Source organism: Neomonachus schauinslandi, chromosome 9 (genome assembly GCF_002201575.2).
Source record: "Neomonachus schauinslandi chromosome 9, ASM220157v2, whole genome shotgun sequence".
Taxonomy (NCBI): domain Eukaryota; kingdom Metazoa; phylum Chordata; class Mammalia; order Carnivora; family Phocidae; genus Neomonachus; species Neomonachus schauinslandi.
In genome coordinates, this window is record NC_058411.1 from 75,649,717 (window position 1) to 75,673,680 (window position 23,964).

General features: G+C 40.6%; 1 protein-coding gene across 1 annotated transcript in view; it reads left to right on the forward strand.

Moving 5' to 3' along the window:
• FMN1 (formin 1) overlaps positions 1–23,964 on the forward strand; it is a 385,670-nt gene that overhangs the window by 74,268 nt on the left and 287,438 nt on the right. The window contains exon 2 of the mRNA XM_021695357.2: positions 5,809–5,987. Within this exon, the coding sequence (XP_021551032.2) occupies positions 5,809–5,987 (179 nt within the window). The remainder of the gene's footprint in view (positions 1–5,808; positions 5,988–23,964) is intronic.

Below are 23,964 nucleotides of genomic sequence, written 5' to 3' on the forward strand. Positions count from 1 at the left end.
CAGCTCACAGGCATATTTTTATTATTATTATTTTTTAAGATTTTATTTATTTATTTGAGAGAGAGAGAATGAGCAGTGGGGAGGGGCTGAGGGAGAGGGAGAAGCAGACTCCCTGCTGAGCAGGCTCCATCCCAGGATCATCACCTGAGCCAAAGGCAGACGCTTAACTGACTGAGCCACCCAGGCACCCCATATTATTTTCATTTTATTAATGAGGAAATAAAGGTTCAGAGAGGTTTAGTAATTCCACTAAGTTCAAACAATTAGTAAAGGTCATAGTCCGGAATTGATCCCACCTGTCAAACCATTCACATCTACTTCTTACCCAGACCTCAGTGTTCTCTCATCTATGGATTGGCAATAATGTCCTTCTCTAAGTAACATAAAAGATTTCCCTGGAACCTGGATTTTAGTTTGCCTTTGCCACTAGGTGAACATGTTGGTGCTATCACAACCTTCCTGGGTTTCAGTTTCGTCAAGTATAAAATGAGCAGATAGAAGATATCCAAGATCCCTTCTAACTAAATTCGATTTCATTTCATTTGAATTTAAGCATAACTTCAGAAATTCGAACATTGCATTTGTTTGATGGATATGGATGCTTTCCTCATAGATTCTGAAATTGACATAGCCTACTCCCCATTCCTTCCCACTTCCTGATCTACACGCAGGCTTTCCCTGCCTCTATACACCTTCTACCTCCATCTGTCTGTCCTTGCTCATAAGTTTTCCCTCCCTCAAGGAGTTAGAGGTTGGGGTGGATAGATAAGATGCATTCTCAGAATTACAGTTACCTATCTGCTTAGTGACATTTTATCATTTAACATCACAAGGAATGAAAATGGGGGCAATGGGATTGGCAAGCGTTGATCTCAAACTGACAGATACAAGCCATGAGACTACTTTTACCAAAGCTCTGTCTCCTTGGATAAAGCCATGAATAATTACACACAGGCACACACCCTCTTTACAAGTACTTAACAATGTCACTTTCCATTAGCTACACATTTAGATTGCTATCTCTCTTGCTTGTAAGTACATGTTTGAATAACATAATGGAAGACAACCTGTCTACCTTTGCATATCAGTTCTGATATTCACGGTTGAGAAAACACCACCTCTTTGGATTTATTTTAAGTCAATATGATGGATGGCCTTGAGAACTACAGCATAGGAGCAAAAACTCAAGAGAGTCTCAAGCTAAGGTTTTTTTTCCCCCCTTCTCATTTTGGAAGCATAACCACTTCATCATTGCTGTCAAGTGAGGGCTCAGTGTGACAGGATAATTGAAGGAGGAAAGCTGAAAGGCACTGTAATTTTGTTCCTTAGGGACTTTTGTCCAGATCTGATTATATGGTATGTTTGCAAACTTCTCTTTGGAAGTGGATTTATACATGTGTTCTATATATGTGTATACCTATATATCTATATATGAATATATATCTATATATATAGGTAGGTGCATAGGTATAGATATATAGATATTCTTTAGGTAATTAAAGACAATGCCTGCTAAAGAAGGTTAATTTTTCTAATGCAATGTAGTTTGTGTGTGAATCTTGGTATGAATGAGGAAATGGGTATGCCATGAGTTTTTGCTTGATTTTCCAAAACCTGATATATTGAATAATTGTTTTTAGTAGGAATTACAAAAAAATATATATTGTAGTCATTAAGCCCTCTCAGCTGAAATGGTTTAAAGTTTTTAATAGATACAGTGCTTCTGGTGGGGACAGATGATGGTCTATTAGGCAGCTATTTTGATAAATAAACCGCAGATCTCAGTGGCTTGCAGCAAATATTTATTGTTCTCATTCTAAGAGTTGGTTGGCTGTCATTCACTTGATCTGATCTGGGTTCGTTCCAGGCAGCAGGACTATGTTTGGGTCTTCTCTGTGTGTCTCATTTGGGCTCCCTAGCACATGCTTGTCACATGGTGATGGCCGAAACACAAAGCAGGGGAAAAAACCACAAAATGCCTCTTAAGGCCTGGACCCAGAATTGGCATCCTGTCACATTGCCCACATTCAACTGGATACAGCAAGACACAAGGCCAGATCCAACATCCATGGACCAGGGGAAATACACAACATCTATGCCAATGGGTAGAGCTCCAAATGCAACTGGAAAAGGCCTTGGGTGCATAATCATAATGCAAGGAGGAAGTGAAATAGTGGAAACAGTGATCCTCAGGTAGGGACACTTACTCCATTTTGGAAAGACGAGCTATGGAGACTGCTTCCAGTTTTAAATGGCATATTACCTTTCCTTTCTGTCTGCTTCTATTGTGTTGATCATTGACAGTAAAACCCCAGTCTGATGTTGTAGGCTAGCATCAGGAAGTGCAGCTCATCATTTGAATGGTTGGGAAAAGCACAGACTTTCAAAGTGGTCCCAAGGTAAGTTGCCCTTTCTGTGCTGTGTCCGTGCTATATGTTGTATTAACAGTGGTCAGCTGTAGCATTAACCTGTGTGCATGTGTGGTTCATCAAGCTATTGAAATGTCTTTGAGAAACAAAATAACCAATAAATATGGAGTGGAAAATGGACTTCTAATATGCACATGGAAGGGAAAGACATGACTGAGTTGAGGAGACCGTTCTCAGCTTTTTGCAAAATGTTCAATGAAAATGTAACACCTCAAAATCTCTTTGTGTCATAAAATTAGATGACATTTGACTATTTGACAGAATATACTTACCTAATTTCAGGTAATTTTTTTCTCTTTATTAAAATTTATTCATTTGAAGAGAATAGCGTGGCCACTACCTATACTAATCAATGTGGACATGTGTTTTATTTTTGACTATTCCAAAAGCTTGTGTTGGTATTATTAAAACTCTCCATTCAAAGACTTACTTTGTAAGTTCGTTATGTCCTTTCTAATGGTGAATTTGTCATTTGCACCTGTTTGTCAGACTTCTGAGAATAACAGTTTTGTTACTTATTTCTGCCCTTGGTCCTTTCCTGTCCTGATGATCTTTACCAAAATGACTATGCGTCACCGTTATACCTCGTGCATTTCCTTCATAGGGATATTGTCTGGTTAAATATTAGATGTTAGAAATTGGCTCTTCAAAATGAAAACGGTCTCCAAAATGAAGTTACTTTTCCTTGTTTTTGCCTAACCTTGGTGTTGTCTTTCCTCTGCATAAAGAGTGAATTGGATCATGCTGCACACCTTATTAATGAAGTGTTGGACAGCTACTGCAGGGTGTGTGAGTGTGTTTGCATGGGCACTTACGTTTTATCCAAGGACACCGGATCCTTGTTATTGTGGGAACTTCTCACTCTCTTATACCAAAATGATGAACTTCCAGTCACCAGACGATGTGCCTCTGATGATCTAGATGTCTTGCCTTAGGTGTTGTACCTTATGTTGTTTGTGATATACAGACTACGTTTTATGTTATTTTCTTAATCTGTGTAAACTTTACCCAAAATCAGCCGCTCTCCCCAAATCAAAAGGAAAAGTGGAGGGATTTAAAAAGAGGGATGGGATTAGTAATTAACACATTTCTGAAGATGAGGTAGCACAGTGAGGGGACACCATAAATTTAAACAGTTTGATTTCCTCCTTTCTTGCCAGATATAAACAGAAGTATTCTAGGAGGGAGATGAGCCTTCTAAATGGAAGTTAAGCAGAGTCTGAGCTTTTGTCTCTTCATCTGTTACAGCACTACCTTCCTCGAAGGGTCACATGAGGATAAAGGGGAGGTGCTTAGCAGAGTGCTCCTCTCCGAGGTTCTTTTAGGCGCTAGCCCTTTTCTGTGTCTTCGGAGCAGGAGGGGAGGTCTTAAGCAAAAGCCCAGGGGACAGTCTGTCTCAAGAGAGTAGGTAGCAAAGGGGCAGGAAAGGGTGAGGCCAGGTGAATAGAAAGGCCCTCATTCTAAGACATCTGGCTTAAATGAAGGAAGAGCCAGCCCGGTTATAACTTTCCAGACACCCTATGTCTGCAGAGGAGATGCCTGAGGTCTTGGATCCTCATTTTCTCAGTGGCTACAGAATAGTGTTTTGTCAACAGCCTGCCAGAGGCCAACTGTAGAGACACTGTGACCTGTATCACCTTTCACTTTGAAGTGTGATTGGAAACCAACCAACTGAACAAGGAAGCACAAAGTAAAACCTTGGCTGTTTTCAAATTTTCTTTCTTCTAAAATTCTACTCTTATCTAAAGGAGAAGCATGTTATCCCACAGTCCTTCTGCTAGCTGGCTTATTCTCAGCTCAAGTAACTTGGTATGTCAGGTTTTCCGTATGGCAAAAGTCATTGGCTGGCTGTGGGCTACTATCAAAGACACACTATTACAAGGATTATGTGTAATAAATGCCCTATCATATATCCAACAGTGATCTCTACTGCAAAATGCACTGAGCCTAAACCCTTCTGCCTGGTTGCTTAATATTTTGCCATGGTTGCTTACCAGGAATTAAAAGAGGCCTAGGAACTTGAGAGCTATGTGGGACTTTAGAGGTGACCTAATCTAGAATTTTCCAAATTGTGTTCCAGTGGAACCCTAATGGCTTCCAACATGTTTCACAAGGATCCTTTAAATGGATTCTGTGGTCCAATAAGTTCAGAAAACACTATTATAAAGAGCTAAGCTTCTTTATTAAAGGGCGTTTCAAAGTCTTTACTACGCTAACGTGAATCGTGGCTCTAAGGGATAGAGCACACAGGTTTTCTCACGTTTATTTGACCACAAAGTCCTTTTGTTGTACAACATGCATTGCCATTTCAAAAATGCCAGGCACAGGCCGCCTACTCTAGTTATTAAGAGCATGGCCTCTAGTGTTTAACTGGCTGGGTTCAGTTTCTGGCTTTACCATTTATTGACTTTATGATCTGGAGCAAATTGCTTAATCTCTTTGTGCTTCAATTTCCCCATCTAAAATGAGAGCACTAGGGGTGCCTGGGTGGCTCAGTCATTGAGCGTCTGCCTTCGGCTCAGGTCATGGTCCCAGGGTCCTGGGATCGAGCCCCGCATCGAGCTCCCTGCTCTGCGGGAAGCCTGCTTTTCCCTCTCCCACTCCCCCCTGCTTGTGTCCCCTTTCTCACTGTGTCTCTCTCTGTCAAATAAATAAAGACAATCTTAAAAAATAATAATAATAAAATAAAATGGGAACACTAATGACGCCTACCTATAGAGCTCTCTTACAAATTGAAGAACCGGGCTGAGCACAGTTCCTGGCGCATCCTTGACTACTATCATCCCAACATAGTTTAGGTAAAAACCGACGTAATACCCTCATTCCGGAGATGAGAAAAGTGAGTCCCAAACAGTTCCCTCATGCAGTGTCACTCATTCAACAAAGTGACCAAGTGCCAATATGCACCATGCATGATCATTCTACCCCCAGAAATGAAGATGACCCCGCTGCAGCTTCTGCTCCGGAAGAAAACGCACACTAGTGACTGGTGGCTTGGCTCAGGCAACACCTTTAGGTAGTGAATCCAACAACTCGGGCCTCCTGACTTCTGTCCTCCAGCCCCTCCTCTGATTCGGTCTGAAAGAGAACGATCTGTATAGCCGGCATTGGTAAGCAAGGATCATGAACATACAGTACAGCTAATAGACTTCTCTTTTTAAATCGAGTATGAGGGCAGGTGTTTTAAATTCTTTGTTACTGTGATCCAGAAAGAGTAATCAAGACAGGCACTTTTGGAAGAGCGCATACTCTAAAAATACAACCTAGAAAGGAATGTAAGAGGTAGTATGAAATGGCCCACGTAGGAGTCCCCAGATATGGCTGGCTCAATGTTTTTCTAGCCGCCGTGTCACTGATGGTCTTCTCTGCTTTTGTCTAGGCATCTCCTCCGAGAGCTTCCCCTGGGACTGTTTCAATGAGCAGACAGCAGCTAAAGACCTTCCCAACAGGGATGGAGGTGCATGGTTCCTGGGCTATCGAGCAGGACCAGCCTGTCCGTTTCTGCTCCATGAGGAGAGAGAGAAGCCAAACAAAAGCGAACTGTACTTGGATCTCCATGTAAGTAGAAATCTTTGTGCTCGAGCTGTGATTCTTTGCAGTCCACAGAGATGCACTTAATGTAAATTGTGTTCGTAAAACTCTTGAAGCTGCATTTTGTGTGGGGGTCATTTTCTAAAAATCAGTCAGCTGCAGAATACAGAGACTACTCAGGGGTCTGAAATATGTGCACTAGGATGTGACTGTGTTTACAGTTTACCTGAATGTTTTCAGGGTACTCTCCCCACGTCAGCTTTACTACCTAAACCTTGTGGTGGGAGTACCTGTTTGCTGCTTGTCACCTCTTAATATCATTTTTCTAAAAATTTGAGAAACTAAGTATGAGAGCATTCTCCAGAGCAATCTAAATACCCTGTCTCCCTCACATGTTCCTAAACCTTTCTTTCTCTCCAGCTGCTCAAATAACAGGTGAACAGGTCAGCAGGAAATCAGCAAATACAAGATGACCCATTTAGAAAACAGCCTTTTCCCTTCTCATTCATCCATGTACTCATTGACACAGAACCATCAACTACACTATACAAAACAGTGGGCTGGGTTGTAGCTACTTCCACACTGTAGATGGCCTGATAGATTGACCAGATTGTCATCACTGTCACCAGCCCTCTCCATCTCTCAGTTTCTTTTCAGAGATGAGGGTGAGCATTAGGAAACCAAGAAGAACTTTTTTCTCTTTCTTTCCTTCTTTTTCCCCCTTTCCTTTCTTCCTTCCTTCCTCTTTTTTCTTTTCTTCCCCCCCTTTTTTTTCTTTGCCATTAACTTTAATGCCCATTGGCAATCTTGTGTCCTTGATTCCTTTTGATACCTTCCAATTCATTACTTTCAGGCCCAGAAGTATGTCTTTGGTGAACATGGGTTAGGTCTGTATTTCATATGAGTGGAGATTTTCTCAAGCAACCAAGAGCAGATGAACCTTGTGCTTTTCCTAACCATAATAGCATTGTCACTGGATGTCATTTTAGAAAAGCATTCAACATCCCAGTTATTGTAAAAGGAGGTTTGGAATGAAGCTGAAAGATCAAAAATCTACAGCCCTTTGTGAGATGAAATGGAAATTTGTAATGTTTTTATTTTTGTCCCCCTACCTCCAGAGTTAGGTTGTGCATCTTAAGATGTGGTCAATGAAAGAAGTCTAACAGTGACATCTATTGGTCAGATTACTTGGTGTTTGCTGCAGCAGGAGGCTTGGGGTCTGAAAGTGTTGAAGTGGATTTTTTGTTTTTTTGTTTTTGTTTTTTTAAGTTTTTATTTATTTACATAATCTCTACACCCAACGTGGCGCTCGAACTCATGACCCTTAGACCAAGAGTCACATGCTCTGACTAAGCCAGCCTGGCGCCTCTGAAATGGTTGTTGAAAGACTACTTTCTTTTTCTTCTGTGTTTTTAAAAAATTATGTTTATTGTGTTTTGTTTTTTTTTTACACTTTGGCTAAACTATGTATTTCTGGTTTTCCTTCTCCCCTGTGAATGAAATTATCTCTTATTTTTACTTATTTCAATTATAAAAATTATAACAATCCTTTTAGAAAATTTGAAATATGTAGTAAAATTGAAAGAAAAGAAGTAACTTTCTGCAGCCAAGGACAACTGTTAAAATTTGATAAATTTTCTTTGTATTTTTCACTATGTATGACTTATCTTAAATGAAGGATTATTTTAACATGTAAACATAGATTTTATATGTTTCCCCCCTTTTTTCTTTACCAATTACTTTTACGTTGCTTACCCATATTGTTACATATTCTTTCTAGATGTGTTTTATTTTTTTTTAAGATTTATTTGTTTGTTTGAGAGAGAGAGAGTGAGCGAAAGAGAGAGGACAAGCGAGGGGGGAGAGGCAGAGGGAGAAGCAAGCTCCCAGCTGAGCGGGGAGCCCGGCCTTGGGGCTCATCCCAGGACTCTGGGATCATTGCCCTAGCTGAAGGCAGACACTTAAATGACTGAGCCACCCAGGCACCCCTCTAGCTGTGTTTTAAGTGAATGTATAATATTCTACTACATTGTATCTCAAAAAATTTTTAAATCATTTCTCTGTTATTTGATGTTGATGTTCTTTTCAATTTTTGAATAGTCCACAATTTGGAAATAAATAGCACTACCAAACATAATTTTTCTTGTCCCCATTCCCCCCCCCCCAATATTTAGGACTATTTCTTTAAGATAAACTTGGGATTATTGTCTATAAACATATTTAGGTTTTTGATACATATCACTGCGTAAAAAAGGTCTATTTCCTGAACCACCTTTAATGGTTTATAGATTTACATATTTATATTCATATATTATATACATTATATATGGTATATAAATTATATTTATATATAAAATAATTATATGAATATATAATAAAATTTAAAAATTATGTTTCTTAGTTTTCCATTAATTATAATTTTTAAAAATTGGAATAGTTTATTTTTTTAAAAGACTATATTTATTTATTTGAGAGAGAGCGAGAACAAGCAGGGAGAGGGGCAAGCAGACCCCCCAGTGAACAGGGAGCCTGATACCTCGATCCCGATCCTTGGGCTTGATCCCAGGATCATGACCTGAGCCAAAGGCAGACGCTTAACCTATGCAGCCACCCAGGCAACTTGGGATAGTTTCTTTAGATTATTTTCTACATGAATGGTCTTTACACCTTGAGCCCTAAGGCTCCTCATCTCCAAGTCCTTTGCCCTCTTCAGACAGCACAATTTAACTCCTATGTTTTAAATATTGATATTATAAGTAAGATGCCCATTTGAAAGTGTTCTACTCATTTAGTAAAAGTTTTGATCACCATGCCAGCTCATAAGGACGTCTTTCTTCTGGGGCGGGGGGGTCTTTGAAGAGTAAGGTCAGGCAGGCATTTACTGCTGTGTGATATTTTGATCAGTTTTAAATGTTTGACAGTACTGCTCTGTTTTCAGTTCTGGACCTGATTTGCAGCATCAATATCTGGAAGGTACTTTCCTCAGCCTTTTTCTATAGATATGCTGCTTCTCACTAGTATGCAGGGGTGATAGCTAAAATATTTAAGAATTAGTGGGAGTTTGACACCCAGAAATCAGAATGGTCACTGGCATTCGGACTGGGGCTGCTATTAAGTTCTCTTATTTAGCTGTACATTAATTTAGTTCTTTGTTTTTTGTTTTTTAAATAGAACTAGAGAGGAAATATTTTAGACCTTGGGGCCCATTAGTCTATGTTGTAACTACTCAACTCTGGTGATAAAAACAACCATAGAGGGGCACCTGGGTGGCTCAGTTCGTTGGGCATTTGCCTTCGGCTCAGGTCATGATCCCTGGGTCCTGGGATCGAGCCCCAGTTTGGGTTCCCTGCTCAGCGGGAAGCCTGTTTCTCCCTCTCCTCCCTGCTCCTGCTCTCTCTCACTATCTCTGTCTCTCTTTCTCGAATAAATAAATGAAATCTAAAACAAAATAAAACAAAAAAAGAACAAAACCAAAAAGAAAACAGCCATGGAGAATACATACGTGAATGAGTGAGCTTGTGTCCCAGTTAAAGTTTATAGATGCTGAAATTTGAGTTTCATCTAATTTTCACATATCAAGAAATATTCGTCTTTTGATTTTTTTCTCACCGTGTAAAAATGTAAAGATCACTCTTAGTTTATGAGTCATTCAAAAACAGGCCATGGGCCAGATTTGCAGTTTGCCAACTTCTGCTCTAGACCAAGAGATGGAGATCTCCTTCACTTTCACTCTCAGCTTGACCACTGACCAGCTCTAGGACTGTGGGCACTTGCTTATGTTCAGTTTCTTTATCAAGTGTGTTTTGACAGAATGGAGAGGCATAGGAACAGATGAAATGAAGTGCTATAATATTAACTTTCCCGATGTTATTACAGGAGCATAAGTCAGCCCAAGCAATATTAATATATGGGGAATGGGAATTATTTAAAGAAAACAAATAGATCTTCATATTCTCAATGTGAAATCCATGTCCTAATGTGAGGAACCATGTCACAACTCTGATCGCAAGACCAAAACTTGTCTCCTAACTCTATTTGAAGGCTCATACAACTTTCTGTCTCTCCAGTGCTAACTTTCCCTCCTTCCCCAGTTTTTTTGAAGTACTTTGACATATAATATAAGTTGTATATTGTACAAGTTTCAGGTGTACAACATAATGATTTGATGTGTGCATAGATTATGAAATGATTACTGTAACAAGTTTAGTTAACATCTATCACCTCACAAAATGACACATTCTTTTTCTTGTGACAAAAACTTTAAGATCTACTCTCTTTGCAACTTCCAAATATGCAATAGAGTATTGTTAACTCTAGTCACCATGCTGTACATTACATCCCCAGAATTTATCAGTCTCATACCTGGAAGTCTGTACCTTTTGACCACCTCCACCTGTTTCCCTCTCTCCCCATTCCCTGCCTAGATTTTATTTATTTATTGGTAACTGCCAATCTGTCTTCTGTTTCTGTGAGTTCAGGTTTTTTTTTTTTTTAGATTCTACATATAAGTGAGAATGGAAGATATGTGTCTTTCTCTGTCTTATCTCATTTAGCATGATGTCCTCCAGGTCCATCCATATTGTCACATGCCATATGCATCTTTAGTTACTGAATTGTGAGAGGATACAGAGGTTCCTTTGGGGAACAGCAGGAGGTAAGGCTGGTGTAGGGTAGGTACTAGGCAGGCTCAGGGCACCATGTAATTTTCCAAGCAGTATGTATTTCGATGTTTAAGCGGCCAGTGCCTCTGTCTTAGCATCACTTGGCTGAATGTCAGCCAGACTGCTGCGCAGAGAGATTCTGCTGGGGTGATTATCTTCTTGTCCTCCTCAGACAAATTCTGTGGGCCGATCTACAAAACTCCTGAAAGACTAAACTCAATGTGCAGTTAGTTCCACTTCTGGGTCAGGAGGTTGCTAAATATTGTGTAGGACATACTTAGAGTGAAAAAAATATTTGTTGTTTGTCTGAAATTCAGATTTAACTGGTTGTCCTATGTCTTATTTATGAAATCTAGCAAATCTAAGTATCAATTTTTGGGCAGTATCCAAATGCACCAAATGTGTGAATTGTCCTGGGGTAGCGTCTATATATGAAAAACCCTGTGTCACCCCAGAGTGCCCATTTAGAGTATGAACATTACAAAGTCAGCTTCAAAGGGCAGTATCATAATTCTACCAAAGTAGGAGCTATCATTGGCCACATTCTTCAGTTTCTAGTACACCTTGAACAAGATGTGTCGAAGGCAACTCACTATGGACAGACTAGAGAGCAGGTGCAAACTCTTAAACATTCCATTTGAGAGGAATGTTCACCATGGGGGATGGTTTATAAAATGTCTATAAACACAGGACAAGGTTGGGGTAGAAAAGACCCTAAAAGGATTGCGGACTGAGATTGAAAAAAAGATATAAAATGCAAAAAAGGTAAGCAGTCAGCAGGGTTGTATGTTGGTTGCACAAATTCTGAAAGTAGGATTTTGCACACTGGCTTTGAAAATACAAACGGAACTCTTCTTGGTGATTTTAGTCTCCATGGATCATCTCAATCACCTTCTCACCTGTACAGCCCTGATTTCTCCCTACTGAATTGGCTTCATTGGCTGGGAAGGATACAATATCTGCTCCCAAGTAATTGAATCTTAAGAATGTAAGGATAAAATTACCAAGGCCATACCCCACCTTAAGTATCTAAACCATAACAAAAACTTCCATGTATTGATCACCTCTGAAATGCCAGGCACCATCCTTTGGGGTATTATTATATCAATTGTACAATAAGGAGAGAGTTTCAGCCAAGTCAGGGGCAAGGATTGGAACCCAGGTCTGTCTGACCCTAGACCTAAGGGCTTCAATGTTAAGCTCCTCTTCCTCTCCACTACTTTGGCTGCTTCTTTGTTTCTTTGTTTTTTGTTTTGTTTTTAACTTCAGAAACAAAACAAAGAAAGTCATTTAATGGATGTAAGTTCTCTCCCATAATCAGTGAGAAGGACTGAGAACCAGGCTCAGCATTAGAAGCTAGAACCACAGTCAAAATCACAGAACCACAGAACTCAATCTAGTGAAGATTCTGCAGCTGCTAACGTGGGAGACCAGATGCCATGGCCTTTAAGACCTTGGTCTCTAGAATTAAAGGGGAAGTACTGAGGAGAACCTGAGATGATGTCATTCCTTGCACCCCAATCCTAAATGGCAGACTCCAGAGCATAATTTAGATTCAACAACAAAGAATGCACAGTGCCTTTGCAGTCCCCGGAAAAGGCCACGTCCTTGTCTTGTTTTCTTGGAAGCCAATGAGAGCCTACCTCTTAAAGCTCAAGGCCACAGATTGACTCACCCAAATGAGTAGCATCACCATGACAGGGGGCCTGTATTTGCAAGTGAAGAGAATTCAGAAATATCAGGGTAGTTTGTTTCCTGAAGGAGCATGTTTATTTGTATATGTGAGTACATATGTGCGAGTGTATGTGTGTGTGAAAGAGAGAAAGAGTGAGAAAGACAGAGAAAGAGCAAGACAGAGAACATGTGCCTATTGGCTGGAGGATAAATGATCAAGAAGTGATCCAGGTAAAGAGAAGAGGTGAAAGTCATGAATTATGTGTTGAATTGGAAAATCGCCTTTTTTTTTTCTTACAAATGCCACATCACTTTAAATCATGATAAAGCAGCTGAAAAGGGGGTTATCTGATTCTACTCCTAAGCCCCATGAAATTTAACCAGTTTATCTCTCAAATTAGTTCCAATTTTGAAATTGGTGTGGAAAGTTATCCTATTTAAATAGAAATCCTTATTAATGCCAGTCATCAAGTTCAGTTCTTATGCCATTTTCCACACTTCCCTTGACATCCTCCTGTCCTCTGTATGTGCTGCAAGATAATGACAAGTCTAGTAATGTCTCACATTTCTTTATAAAACGAAAAGAACTTGGCTTACCCATTGAACCACGTTAATGGTTAATGGAACTGTGAAATTTGCTTTTCTTTGATCTTGATAACACTTACTGTACTTATTTCCTTTTTGTCTATTCCAACATGCACTATGATAGCTGTGCATATAAAATTTGGACTCTTGGGCGCCTGGGTGGCTCAGTGGATTAAGCATCTGTCTTCGGGCTCAGGTCATGATTCCAGGGTCCTGGGATTGAGCCCCGCATCGGGCTCCCTGCTCAGCGGAGAGCCTGCTTCTCCCCCTCCCTCTGCTCTTCCCCCTGCTTGTGTGCTCTCTCTCTCTCTCTCTCTGTCATGTAAATAAATAAAATCTTTAAAAAAAAAATGGACTCTTGAGAGTATACAGAGAAAATTTTGTATTATGCTTTTTTAAAGAAGATTTTATTTATTTATTTGAGAGAGAGAGAGTATGAGTGGGGGGAGGGGCAAAGGGAGAAGCAGACTCCCCACTGAGCAGGGAGACTGAATTTGGGCTCCATCCCAGGACCCTGAGATCATGATCTGAGCTGAAGACAGATGTTTAACCAACTGAGCCACCCAGGTGCCTCTGTATTATGCTTTCAAAGCCTGGGAGAACATAGACTAGAAATGAGTTGTGTAAAAATAGTGAGAAATCTGCCTATGAATTTTATTTAAATGCATTGGTATATTGCTGCTGATGTATTTTATTTGGTTTCCCTAAAATTCAGATAATTGCTTTTTTTTTTTTTGCCCCCCTTTGAACGAGTTTCATGTTTTAAGTCTGCCTTTTCTGTCTGAAAAACCGAAGCTCTGTATGTACTCACCTGACTGAGTGCTGCGAACCTCACATGGCCTCTTTAAACCTTGGTCTCTGGATTCTCCATGTATCATCTCTGTTCCATGTGTGTATTTCAGGAAAGCATTTTCCTTATCTCTCCAGGATATACATGGACGTTTGTGGTTAAAATGACAATCCCATATGACACAATTAGAATTTTAAATGCAGTAGTCTTTGGCTAGAGAATGTTGAGGGAGTGTTAACATGAGGTTTCAGCTGGAATGGCCTAGTTATTTTTCTCTTGCCTTTAGATTTTTATAGACTTTAATTAAGCCATCTTGATTTATTATTCTCATTATTTCTAAATTGCTTTAAGAATTGCAGCTACTCCATAAATGTCCTGTGATAACATGTATCATAAACATCCCCCTCCGCCTATAGAAAGTAAATGACCTTGATTCTAGGAACAATTAAAACTTTCCTTAAGAATATTTCATGATACTTTTTAAAGTGTTGAATGTGACAGTAGTGCTCTTTATACTTTTGTTTAAATCCCAAATTAAAATGATGTATAGGGGCGCCTGGGTGGCTCAGTTGGTTAAGCGTCTGCCTTGGGCTCAGGTCATGATCTCAGGGTCCTGGGATCAAGCCCCTCATCGCGCTCCCTGCTCAGCAGGGAGCCTACTTCTCCCTCTGCCCCTGTCCCCACTCATACTCTCTCTCTCTCTTTCAAATAAATAAATAAAATCTTTTAAAAAATGATGTATAAAGTGGAGGCAATAGTGAATATATTTCAAAACTATGGAAATGTGATTCTCTTACCCACTGATCCCTGAAACTAACTGCACTCCACAATGACAGCCCCTATTTATTTATTCAGTTTTTTAAAGATTTTATTTATTTGTTTGACAGATAGAGACATAGTGAGAGAGGGAACACAAGCAGGGGCAGTGGGAGAGGGAGAGGGAGAAGCAGGCTTCCCGCCGAGCAGGGAACCCTCCCGATGCCGGGCTTGATCCCAGGACTCTGGGATCATGACCTGAGCTGAAGGCAGACACTTAACCAACTGAGCCACCCAGGCACCCCAGCCCCTATTTATTGAGTGTCTTTGGTGATCAAGGAAGACTGGATTAGGAAAATGTGCACATTTAATTCTTAGAACAGTCCTATGAGTTAAATGTTATTTTCCCCATTTTATAAATGTAGGTACTGGTTCATAGAAGTTCTTTAAGTGCCTAAGTGACACAGCTAGTATGTGACCAATAAGTAATATTTCATATTGAACCCAAATATGTCCCATTTCAAAACCATAGTTCTTGCCACCCCCCCCTTGCCCTCTCTTTAACTGTTTTCAAGGATAGGATCATAGCTGTGACAATGCCTGCCTTTCTTCTTTGCAATTTTAATGCATTTACATTTGTTTCCATATTTTTCTTTTAATATGACTAAATTGTGAGTATTAACTTAAAGGAATCATTGCTGATCAAATCAGGGCTCCTAATCTTTGTTTCCTTTCTGTCCTCAGCAAATTCCTTCTAGTTTCAATAGCCATTGGTTCCGGTAATGAGGTGATGCCTCCATTCTGACTTTTCAATGTGAAGGAGAACTGTTACAAAATACTAGCATTGTTTGACTTTGTGATAACAAAAAGAATGAACTTTTAGAATCAGATTGATTTAGTTCAAATCCTGGCTTTGCCACTCATTGGTTGTATAATCTTAGAATTGACCTAATTTCTTTGAGCCTCAGTATTAACATCTATAGCAGTGCTCAGTACAATCACTGCCGTATGTGGCTATTTTTTTAGGATTTTATTTTATTTTATTTATTTTTAAAGATTTTATTTTTAAGTAATTTCTACTCTCATCGTGGGGCTCAAACTCACAACCCCAAGGTCAAGAGTCTCATGCTGTACTGACTGAGCCAGCCAGGTGCCCCCATATGTGGCTATTAATTAAAGTTAAATAAAATTTAAAATTTAGTTTCTTGGGGTGCCTTGGTAGCTCAGTCGGTTAAGTGTCTGCCTTTGGCTCAGGTCATGACCCCAGGGTCTTGGGATCAAGCCCTGCATCGGGCTCCTTGCTCAGTGGGGAGTATGCTTCTCCTTCTACTCTTCCCCCTGCTCATGCTCTCTCTCTCTCTCTCTCTCTGTCTCTTAAATTAAAAAAAATTAATTTCTTGGTCACACGAGCCACATTTTAAGTGCACAGAGGCCACCTGTAGCTAGTATCTATGGTATTGGAAACAAAGATAGAGATCGTTTCAATCACTGCGGAAACTGGCAGTGGGCAGCATTCATCTACAAAATGGGATTAATGATGCCTTTTCATAGAGTTGTGGGGGGGGTTAGGGAAAGTACAAGAAAACTCCCATAAGAACCTAGCGTGATGCCCACTTGGGACAACAATGACACCCTACAAAATGCTACTTCTCTCCCCCTTCTTCCCTCATGCATGTTCTTTTCATCTACCTTCATTTTGTTTTAGGTAAATCCATACCTTCCCTAATTTTTCAATTGCCTCCTTTAAGTATAAAAAAAAATTTTTAAATAATACCTGGATCTTTAGTGTTTGAATTAATATTCTCAAGATAACTTGTACCTAAAAGAAATTAAGGAAGGAAAAGAAAAAGATACGCAGCTATAGCATAGCCAATGGCTGTCTAGTTTTTATTCTTTGGGAAGAAGGAGACTATAAGCAGCAATAGGTATATATGGTTTGTTAGATTCCAGATCTTCGTCTAAAACTTTAACCGCAATGAAATGCTTTCTTTATGGACTCCATACTTTCTGGAGTGATTGTCCACGTGGAGCATAAATATTTATTTTAGAAAAGCTCAAAAACCTTCAGAAACATGTCCCAGGAAATTCTGTACCTTAAAGAATGCTCATTTTCTCCCTCCCTTACCCTCCAGCTTCACAAGTGAGTCTCAGCCTTTCCTTCTCCCCCTTACATTATTTTATTTTGTCATGGATATTGAATCCATTTCCAGAGAATCTTGGCTACTGTTTGGTGGAATTAATCTTTGAAATATTTGATAGTAAGATCCTAATGTAATAACTATTTTCAGGCTTGATTTTTGTATTTGTAAGAGTAAGGAAATTTTAAATGAACTAACACCTTTGACGCCTAATGCGTTGGCCTAAAAACAAAACAAGAAAATGGTCATTGCTGTGCTGTTGCTGACCTGGGCACTTTCCAGACTGGCCACTGTCTGGGAGTACCCCTTCCCCACAGTGGGGGGAAGTCACGGTGCTAAGGGACCATACTCTGAGGTTCAGCAGCAACATGTGTCAATAGACTCTTGAGAAAAGGATTTTCTGGAGAAAATCTAAATTCATGGATTTGTTCTTTTTCTGAAATGATTGAGTTGGTTTAAAAATCATCTTGGAGGGGGCGCCTGAGTTGCTCCATCCGTTAAGCATCGGACTTGGTTTCAGCTCAGGTGATGATCTCAGGGTTGTGAGATCGAGTCCCAGGTTGGGCCCCATGTTCATCGGGGAGTCTGCTTGGAATTCTCGCCCTCTGCCCCTCCCCCAACTCACACATGCACATCCATGTTCTCTCTCTCTCTCAAATAAATATATAAAATCTTTTTAAAAAATCATCTTGGGGCACAGGAAAAGTAATAAAGAACGTGATGAACTTTGTCTCTTACAGTGGCCATCTGGGAGAATTTTAAAGTAATTTACTCCCTTTAGGTGATACAGGTGGACAAAACAAATCCAGAGAGTCTTGGCCCTGAAACACCCCAAGGGATCCCTTGAAAGAGTTTTCTTTGACACTCTATTCACTCTTGGCACAGCTGTGGCATGGTTAGGTGTTGTATTTAGTAGGCATGATCCTGTTCAAATCAAAAGGCCCCTCTGCCCAAGTGCATTGGTAGAAGGAATTGGGAGGGGCAGCTTCCTGCTTGGGCTGTCATCTCATCAATAAATACTTGTTTCATATCGACAAGGTTAAAAAAAATCTCTTAGATGCTGGTTGATGGCTCTGAGAAGGTTGTTGCTTTGCTAAGAAAATATATTACACCGATATAGTAACTACTATGTGCCAAATATATTAGCTCACTTAATGCTCCTAACAACCCATGAGGTAGGTACTTTTCTTATTCCCAGTATCCTGGCGAGGACGCTGAGGCATAGGTTGCTTGCCCGACGTCAAGCTTCTTGAAGGAGCAGAGTAGGACGTGAACTCAAGACTCAGGGCTGGGATCTTAACAGTACACACTGCCCTGGGGTTCCTGATCATTGAAAGACCACAGACACACTGCTCTCTTATTTGCTTCCATCTTCACAAGTATGCCCCAGCCTCTCTTTTTAACTTTCAGTCTCCTAGTTTGTTACCAATATTCAACCCATTTCCTCTGAAGATTTGATACTGCTCAGTGGAACCAGTCTTAGAAACATTTTTTTTTTAATATTTTATTTATTTATTTTATTTATTTGACAGCGAGAGAGATAGCGAGAGCAGGAACACAAGCAGGGGGAGTGGGAGAGGGAGAAGCAGGCTTCCCGCTGAGCAGGGAGCCCGATGTGGGACTCGATCCCGGGATTCCTGGATCATGACCTGAGCCGAAGGCAGACGCTTAACAACTGAGCCACCCAGGCGCCCCAGTCTTAGAAACATTTTACACTAAGACTGCTCGGTGGAAAAAAGCCGTAATCACTGAGACCTGCCTTTGCAATAGGGTCATGCAGCCTGTTGTTTTTTTAAAAGACAATTAGTAAAAACAGTTGCCGGCTTCTCATAGGCTGACGCAGCGGGGCTGTTATGGGAAGCCACACCTTGAAGGCAGGGAAGATGCTACAAACCTGAAATAGAAAGGGAAGCTTAAGGAGGCCTCGGACTTTGTCTTTTATTTGGTCTCATGACTCCATTTTGAAGATGTGGAAAACAAACATAAGGAGGATGCTGTTTAGGAAGAAGGTAGGCTCGTAGGCCAGGGGCAGTGGGGGGATGGGGAGGTGAACAGGAGTTGGGATACCTTGTTTCCCATCTTGTTGCTGCACTTGAGCAGGGTGAGCTAGTACCAGTTCCTTAGCTTTGCTTGACTTCAAATGGCTTCATCTTTAAAACAAGAATGTTGGGGCGCCTGGGTGGCTTAATTGGTTAAGCGTCTGCCTTCGGCTCAGATTATGATCCCAGGGTCCTGGGATCGAGCCCCACATCGGGCTCCTAGCTCAGTGGGAAGTCTGCTTCTCCCTCTGCCTCTGCCTGCTTGCCACTCCCACTGCTTGTGCTCTCTCTCACTATCTCTCTGTGTGTCAAATAAATAAAATCTTAAGAAAAAAGAATGCTATCATAATTTAAAAAAATAAGAAATAAAACAAGAATGTTGAAGTAGTTGATTTCTTTTTTTTAAGATTTTATTTTAAACATTTTATTTATTTATTTGACAGAGATACAGCGAGAGGGAACACAAGCAGGGGGAGCGGGAGAGGGAGAAGCAGGCTTCCCGCCGAGCAGGGAGCCCGATGCGGGGCTCGATCCCAGGACCCCGGGATCATGACCTGAGCGGAAGGCAGACGCTTAACCACTGAGTCACCCAGGTGCCCCGAAGTAGTTGATTTCTAATACTTCTGAAGTCCTGTTCAGCTTCCCAGCACTTTGATTCTACCCACATTCTTCCATAATCCTAATCTCCTTCCATAGGATGTCGTTCATTTAACAAGTGTCTTTGAGTGCTTGTGATGTCATAATTTCCTCAGGTCTCACCATTGGTATCAGACTTCATGTACTAAGTAAAAACCCCAAACCGCATTTCCACCCATTATACCACTCACATGTATATCCATAGTTTACTTACTCTCCCCAGTCCACTGGTCTAAACTTGTCCTCCACAGCAATAGTTTCTACACCCTTACTCACCCTTAGTAATTTTAGCTCCCTTCTGCTTTCCTCAAGTAATCATCACATGAAGCTAGTTGAACCACTTTAGAAGCTGGAAGCGATTAGTCATTAAAAACAGGCCCAGAACTTGAAGTAAATTAGGTAAGAGAAACAGGAGGAGACTCATGTAGCCTAACACTGTGAAATTAATCTCACTTGCTTTACTTTTCCCTTGCCTTTCGGGGGTTTTATGAGAATGTGGGGGAGGAATTATCTAAACTGAATGATGGGGGGGGGGGGGGCTGTAAAGAGTAGAGGTTGGGAGGACTTTAGGAGGTTTTTCTTTTAGGCAATGTCCAATTTCTGCAAATTGACTTAGTACTTTTTCATGCTGACTCCTCTAATCTTATGAGAGCCAAGAAAGTTCTACTGACGCTCTCAGGCAATGGGCCTTTTTTCTTGCAATCACTCTTGCAGGCTTATTTCACCAGGTGTCAGTTTGTTGGACTGATGTTCTTATTGTCGTGAAGTGCAGGTGCCTTCCGCTTTAGTCTGAGAGGATGGTGAGATACGAGAAACACTAGCAGTGAATTCTCCACACAAATATGTGTCCAGTTTTTGAGTAGCTGGATACCAGTTGTTTTTCTTTTTTTTTTTTTTTGAGATTTTATTTATTTATTTGAAAGAGTGAGCACAAGCGAGGGGGAGGCGCAGAAGGAGAGGGAGAAGCAGGCTCCCCGCTAAGCAGGGAGCCCAATGTGGGACTTGATCCCAGGACCCTGAGATCATGACCTGAGCGGAAGGCAGATTGCTTAACTAACCGAGCCACCCAGGTGCCCCTGGGTACAAATTGTTTTTAACAAATAGTTACAAAGAACATCACATGGGTCAAATACTACGTGTTTTAACTTAGTTGTCTAAGGTGGGTCACTTTATCTGGCCTCTTGCACAGATATAGCTATTATAGGGCTTAAGGGTCTTGACGTTAGAACTGTCAAGGAGCGTGAGTTTCCTGTCCTCTTCTAGCTGGACTAAGAATCAGATAGACAGGAAACAGACTAACAGGAAAAAATCAAATTTAATTTCATACATACAGGGAATCCACAAAGACATGGAAATTCCAAAGATAGGCGAAATGGGGTATATATGTTATCCTAAACTGAGGAGAAAGGGGTAGGGGTCTGGGACTTCGGAAGGGAAGGAATGCAATTCACAGGGCAATAAGAGCGGATGTTTGGTAACTAGATGTTTGTCCTGCCATACAGATGGGTCACTCAGATAAAATTTATCACCGGTGATAACCATTTTTCTGGGGAAGACCCCCAATTCAGATTCTTCTGTGTGGTTAAGGGAGGGGTAAAAGCTTCTCTTGAGCCTGCAAGGTCTCAATTGCCTTCAACACAAAATAATCTTCTTGCCATGGTTGCCCATCTTGGGGTGGCCTGCCCTTGATACATACAGAACAAAAGAGATTCAGGGGAGGTTGTAAAGGAGAAAGTCTTGGCTGGTACTGGTTTTGTGTAGTAGATATTTAATAAGTATGTATCATAGAATAAGACACTGAGATAAGTGATGTCCAGGAGAAGTTATTATTTTTCCCCCTGAAAATGTTAGGCATTAAAAAATTCATTTTTCAAGATCAATCAACTGAGATCAAATTTGCAGGCTTCTTAAATATCCTAGAAGAGAGCACAGGCAGTAATGTCTCTGATGTTGGCCGTAACAGTATATTTCTAGATATGTCTCCTAAGGCAAGGGACATAAAAGCAAAAATAAACTATTGGGACTATGTCAAAATAAAAAGTTTCTGCACAGTGAAAGAGACAATCAATAAAACTAAAAGACAACCTACTGAATGGGAGGAGATATTTGCAAATGACCTATCCAATAAAAGGTTGATACCCAAAACATATAAAGAACTTATACAACTCAACACCAAAAAAACCCAAATAATCTGATTAAAAATGCACAGAACACATGAACAGACATTTCTCCAAAGAAGATACAGATGGCCAAAAGACACACAAAAAGCTGCTCAACATCTCTCATCAGCAGGGAAATGCAAATCAAAACTACAATGAGATATCACTTCACACTTGTCAGAATGGCTAAAATCAACAACACAAGAAACAAGAAGTGTTGGCGAGGATGTGGAGAAAAGAAACCCTCTTGAACTGTTGGTGGGAATGCAAATTGGTATAGCCTTGGAGAAAACAGTATGGAGGTTCCCCAAAAAGTTAAAAATAGAACTACCCTACACCCAGGAATCGCACCACTGGGTATTTTCCCCCAAATACGAAAACACTAACTCAAAGGGATGCACACACCCCTATGTTTATCACAGCATTATTTACAATAACCAAGATATGAAAGCAGCCCTAGTGTGCATCGATAGATTAATGGGTAAAGAAGTGGGGTGTGTGCGTGTGTATATAATTTATTTATTTATATTTATAAATATATATACCACTTTTTTTTACATTTTTTAAATTTTATGTTATGTTAATCACCATACATTACATCATTAGTTTTTTTTTTATGCTTTATTAATTTATTCATAAGAGTCAGAGAGAGAGAGAGAGGCAGAGGCAGAGGGAGAATCAGGCTCCCCGCCTAGCAGGGAGCCTGATGCGGGACTCGATCCCAGAAACCTGGGATCATGACCTGAGCCGAAGGCAGACGCTTAACCATCTGAGCCACCCAGGTGCCCCACATCATTAGTTTTTGATGTAGTGTTCCATGATTCATTGTTTGCATATATCAGCCAGTGCTCCATTCAATACGTGCCCTCTTTAATACCCATCACCAGGCTAACCTATCCTCCCACCCCCCTCCCCTCTAGAACCCTCAGTTTGTTTCTCAGAGTCCATCGTCTCTCATGGTTCGTCTCCCCCTCCGATTTCCCCCACTTCATTTTTCCCTTCCTACTATCTTCTTTTTTTCTTTTAACATATAATGTATTATTTGTTTCAGAGGTACAGGTCTGTGATTCAACAGTCTAACACAATTCACAGCACTCACCATAGCACATAACCTCCCCAATGTCTATCACCAGCCACCCCATCCCTTCCACCCCCCACCACTCCAGCAACCCTCAGTTCGTTTCCTGAGATTAAGAATTCCTCATATCAGTGAGGTCATATGATACATGTCTTTCTCTGATTGACTTATTTCACTCAGCATAATACCTTCAAGTTCTATCCACGTCATTGCAAATGGCAAGATTTGGGGGGTTTTTTGATGGCTGCATAATATTCCATTGTATGTCTATACCACATCTTCTTTATCCATTCATCTGTTGTTGGACATCTTGGCTCTTTCCACAGTTTGGCTATTGTGGACATTGCTGCTGTAAACATTGGGGTGCACGTACCCCTTCGGATCCCTACATTTGTATCTTTGGGGTAAATACCCAGTAGTGTAATTGCTGGGTCGTAGGGCAGCTCTATTTTCAACTTTTTGAGGAACCTCCACACTGTTTTCCAGAGTGGCTGCACCAGCTTGCACTCCCACCAACAGTGTAGGAGGGTTCCCCTTTCTTCACAACCTCACCAATATCTGTCGTTTCCTGACTTGTTAATATTAGCCATTCTGACTGGTGTGAGGTGGTATCTCATTGAGGTTTTGATTTGAATTTCCCTGATGTCAAGCAATGTTGAACACTTTTTCATGTGTCTGTTGGCCATTTGGATGTCTTCTTTGGAAAAATGTCTGTTCATGTCTTCTGCCCATTTCTTGATTGGATCATTTGTCCTTTGGGTGTTGAGTTTGATAAGTTCTTTATAGATTTTGGATACTAGCCCTTTATCTGATATGTCATTTGCAAATATCTGCTCCCATTCTGTCGGTTGTCTTTTGGTTTTGTTGACTGTTTCTTTTGCTGTGCAAAAGCTTTTTATCTTGATGAAGTCCCAATAGTTCATTTTTGCCCTTGCTTCCCTTGCCTTTGGCGATGTTTCTAGGAAGAAGTTGCTGCGGCTGAGGTCGAAGAGGTTGCTGCCTGTGTTCTCCTTGAGGATTTTGATGAACTCCTGTCTCACATTGAGGTCTTTCAACCATTTGGAGTCTATTTTTGTGTGTGGTGTAAGGAAATGGTCCAGTTTCCTTCTTCTGCATGTGGCTGTCCATTTTTCCCAACACCATTTGTTGAAGAGACTGTCTTTTTTCCATGGGGCATTCTTTCCTGCTTTGTCGAAGATGAGTTGACCATAGAGTTGAGGGTCCATTTCTGGGCTCTCTATTCTGTTCCATTGATCTATGTGTCTGTTTTTGTGCCAGTACCATACTGTCTTGATGATGACAGCTTTGTAATAGAGCTTGAAGTCCGGAATTTTGATGCCGCCAGCTTTGCTTTTCTTTTTCAACATTCCTCTGGCTATTCGGGGTCTTTTCTGGTTCCATACAAATTTTAGGATTATTTGTTCCATTTCTTTGAAAAAAGTTGATGGTATTTTGATAGGGATTGCTTTAAATGTGTAGATTGCTCTA